Here is a 3699-nt window from a genome sequence, read left to right on the forward strand (position 1 = left end):
ACTACAGGATAGTTCTTATTATTAGTTTTCATCAAAAGTAATTACATTTTATTCAGTCTTGACTAAACTTTTTACAGAGTACTAATCCGCCAAAGAAAGTGCCAGTTACAGCAGTGCCACCTAACAATATCTCGGAAACTGCTAGTGTTACAATGCGACTACTTACGGTTTTGTGTAGAATCAAGAAAAACAAATATGTCCTGAGTTTACTACTGCTACAAGCCATTAGCCTCTTAATCTTAATCTATAATCTAATACATGAAGACTTGAAATAGATAATCAATTGAAGAGGGCAAAGCAAGAGCAAGTAATTCATTCTCTAGTTAGTTAATGTCAACACTACTCACCAATCACAAGAGAGACAACCATTTTACTATGCATGAGCCTACTCATGACAATCAATTATTCCTAACCTTTCGCAAACTGTTTCCTTCATATAACTTAATCACGACTACTTACTGGTTTAAATTGACGAAAGAACAAATATATGAAAGATCCATACCTAGACTGGATCTAGAACCCAGAAGCAGAGGCGTATCTACTAGACCGGGGCAAGTAGGGCAAGTGTCCTGTGCGCCAATGCCAGGGGAGGAGGTGTGCAAAAAATCCGAATAAAATAGTGTTCGTTGAAGAAAATTAATTCTGGGAAAACTTTAAAAGAAATTAATTTGAGAAAAACAAAGTGAAATGAAAAAGAAAATAAACATTGATTCTGAACGGCTGTCGTCAGCAAACAACGCGGTGAATACAAGACTACACCGACTAGACAGGAGAGCGAATGTCTTTATCGGCCGTCGACACCTTTGTTTTCAAAAAGTTTCAAGAAATATCTTTCATTGTTTTTGATGTCTGCAAATATTCTGGTAGCATCCATTAAGTGGCGTGCCCAGGATTTTCGACATTATTTTCTTTTTAGAAATACTGAGCCAAAGGGTTGGGGTATTATGTCCCCTTGAGCACGCCACTACATCCATTGTAATATCTATAAAATACTTTTACCAAGAACAAAGTTTGATCTGGTCAGCTTACGAGCAAACAAGGAGGTATATTATTACATTTAGTGATTGTATAACGTTTGTATTAAGTGGCCCCGCTTTTCCTTCTTATTTCCGGCCCTGGTTACTTCCTTTCACCTTCAATCTCCCTCCTTCATCACCTCTCCCTGGATGCTTCGAGAGCAGATTAGCAATAATGCCGGAATTTCGGATAGGGGGATAGGATAGGATAGGATCTATCTGTCCCTATGTTCATACATAAGAGGGCTATTTTTTTTTTTCAAGGTCCGATCGGTCGCGAAATAAAAACCACAGTGAAATCAAAAATGTTTTTATTTGCAACATTTAGCTACACCTTCCAGCTACTTCTCTAAATAGTTGCCGCCCAGATTTAGACATTTGTCGTAGCGTGGTACCAACTTTCCAATACCCTCGTCATAGAAGCACTCGCCTGTGCTTTCAGCCAATTCTCTACGCTGGTCTGCAGCTCGCTGTCTGTGCCAAAATGCTGTCCTCCTAGCCAGCGTTTCATGTGCGTAAAGAGATGAAAATCTGAGGGAGCCAAGTCCGGGCTGTAAGGTAGGTGATCAAACACCTCCCATCAAAGACGCTGCAGGAGCGTCTGTGTTGCAGCTGCAGTGTGCGGCCGAGTATTGTCATGAAGAAGGACAATGCCTGATGACAACATTTCTCTTCGCTTGTTCTGAATTGCCCTTCGTAGACGTTGAAGCGTCACGCTGTATGAGGCTGCAGTCATGGTCGTGTCACGTTCCATGAATTCCACCATCAACACTCCTTTTCTGTCCCAGAACACAGTAGCCATACACTTTCTGATGGAGAAGGTTCGCTTGCACTTCTTTGGTTTACTCGGGGAATGGGAATGCATCCACTATTTGGATTGCTCTTTTGTTTCTTCATTTTCGAATGGACCCATGTCTCGTTCCCTGTGACAATGTTGTTCAAAAAATCCTCTCCTTCATCATGGTAGCGCTGAAGAAACGTTAAGGTGGCGCCCATTCGCTGTCTTTTGTGCTGGTCGGACAGCATTTTGGAAATCCATCTCGCACAGAGTTTGCGTTACTGAAGTGTCTCACTCACGATGGTATAGAGAGCTGATCTTGAAATTTCGGGAAACGACTCACTCAACACAGAAATTGTGAACCGACGATTTTCTCGAATCGCCTGATCCACTCGCTGAACAAGATCATCGGTTGACACTCGCTTCCTTCCCTGACCGCCTGCAACATGAACGTCTGTACGCCCTGCTTCAAAGTTCCTGCACCATTGCCGCAGTTTGCTGTCACTCATGAAAGTTTCACCGTACGCTGCACTCATTCGTCGATGAATTTCGGCTGCATTGCACCCCTCAGCATGGAGAAATCGAATGACTGCACACACTTCACACTTGTCGTGCGACTCTAATGTTCTAGGCATGTTTCCATGCTCACTGCGCGCTCCGAACTGACACGTGCGACGTGACGCGATTAACGGGCATACTAGAGACACTGCGCAACACATCCGCGCACAGCTTCATCGGATTTTCAATGTGGTTTTTATTTCGCGACCGATCGGACCTTCATAAAAAAAATAGCCCTCGTACATACGTACATAAATACAGAAAGTGAATTTATAACTTGTGAAGTGGCAGTAATTTGTTCTGGAGTTAATTAATCAAATCAAAGCATTATCTTGGAGAGGAAAGTTACGCAATTATTTGGCGATCTGAGGAACTAATTGCAACAGAAATGAAACCAACTGCGTGCCTCTATAGTAAAAAAAATTGAGGAATCTGATTTTCAAGAGACTACCACTCTCTGGCCTGCTGGTTCGCCGCAATCTTGAAAAAATGGCGCCCAAAATACATCTTGAAAAGTAAAAAAAAATTAATACATGAAAAACGGTGCATTGTACACAAAAGGTGAAGAAGATAACCGAAATGAAAGAGCAGAAAATTTGATAAATTATGGTTTTTATTTCATAGAGCTATTATAAATCTTAATTGAATTACAGAGCTTCAAACATTTTCTTTAATTTTTAAAATTAGCGTAAAAGTTTGTTTCCGACACAAATAACAGCAAATATGTAAGAAACTATGCAATTTATGTCCTAAAATCACTGGAGCAAATTCATAACTCATGATTTCCTCTAGAGAATCGTTTTTGATTCGTACATGTAGTGTCAGGGGTTGAGGAGATATGTAGTTTAATGCAGAGTCATGTGTTTCCCTACATTTTTCGTGTTCCATTTCTTATGGTATTAGCACAGATAAGGGTGTCTGTGGCATTAGTTAGAACGTAATATATTATTCTTGTAGCGTTTTGTTCACTTGTGTTTGTTACATGTTGCTTTTGTTGTTTAATAATGTATGTACGCAGTAGCGGTGATTAGATGTATAAACTGAGAGGACGGAGGGCAAGTACGGTTAAATTTCTACTTAACAGCAATTAGAAATAATCGTATTGAAAATGGAATTAGTGCAGATGAGTTTGGGTAAAATCCACTGGTAGACAAGGCTTAACATTAAGAGACCATAGTTTGGGGGCTAAAAGTGTGTGTGGGAGGGGGGAGAACTGCTCCCCATGCCCCCACCCCTAATCGCCGCCACTCTCAATGTATTGAACTAACATAATACCGTAAAATACGGTTCTAAACCGGTCACATTGCAGAATTTTTCGTAGATACCTGGTGAAAACATGTTCAATTT

At 40.7% G+C, this 3699-nt stretch overlaps 2 protein-coding genes across 2 annotated transcripts in view; both read right to left on the reverse strand.

Annotated features, from left to right (window-relative positions):
• Positions 1-1527, reverse strand: part of LOC145988070 (ATP-binding cassette sub-family C member 4-like) — an 85300-nt gene extending 83773 nt beyond the window's left edge. The window contains exon 1 of the mRNA XM_083122907.1: positions 1412-1527. Within this exon, the coding sequence (XP_082979033.1) occupies positions 1412-1527 (116 nt within the window). The remainder of the gene's footprint in view (positions 1-1411) is intronic.
• A 545-nt stretch (positions 1528-2072) lies between these two features.
• On the reverse strand, positions 2073-2429 carry LOC145988071 (protein GVQW3-like). Its single transcript, XM_083122908.1, has one exon. It carries the CDS (start codon positions 2427-2429, stop codon positions 2073-2075), a length of 357 nt encoding a protein of 118 aa, XP_082979034.1.
• Positions 2430-3699: the final 1270 nt, after the last annotated feature.

The sequence above is a fragment of the Lepisma saccharinum genome, chromosome 5, assembly GCF_977018435.1.
Source record: "Lepisma saccharinum chromosome 5, izLepSacc3.1, whole genome shotgun sequence".
In the NCBI taxonomy this organism is placed as follows: Eukaryota; Metazoa; Arthropoda; class Insecta; order Zygentoma; family Lepismatidae; genus Lepisma; species Lepisma saccharinum.

What these genes read in the sequence shown, in the direction of transcription:
- LOC145988071 (XM_083122908.1), bottom strand. Translation starts at nt 2,429, where the DNA reads ATGCCTAGAACATTAGAGTCGCACGACAAGTGTGAAGTGTGTGCAGTC.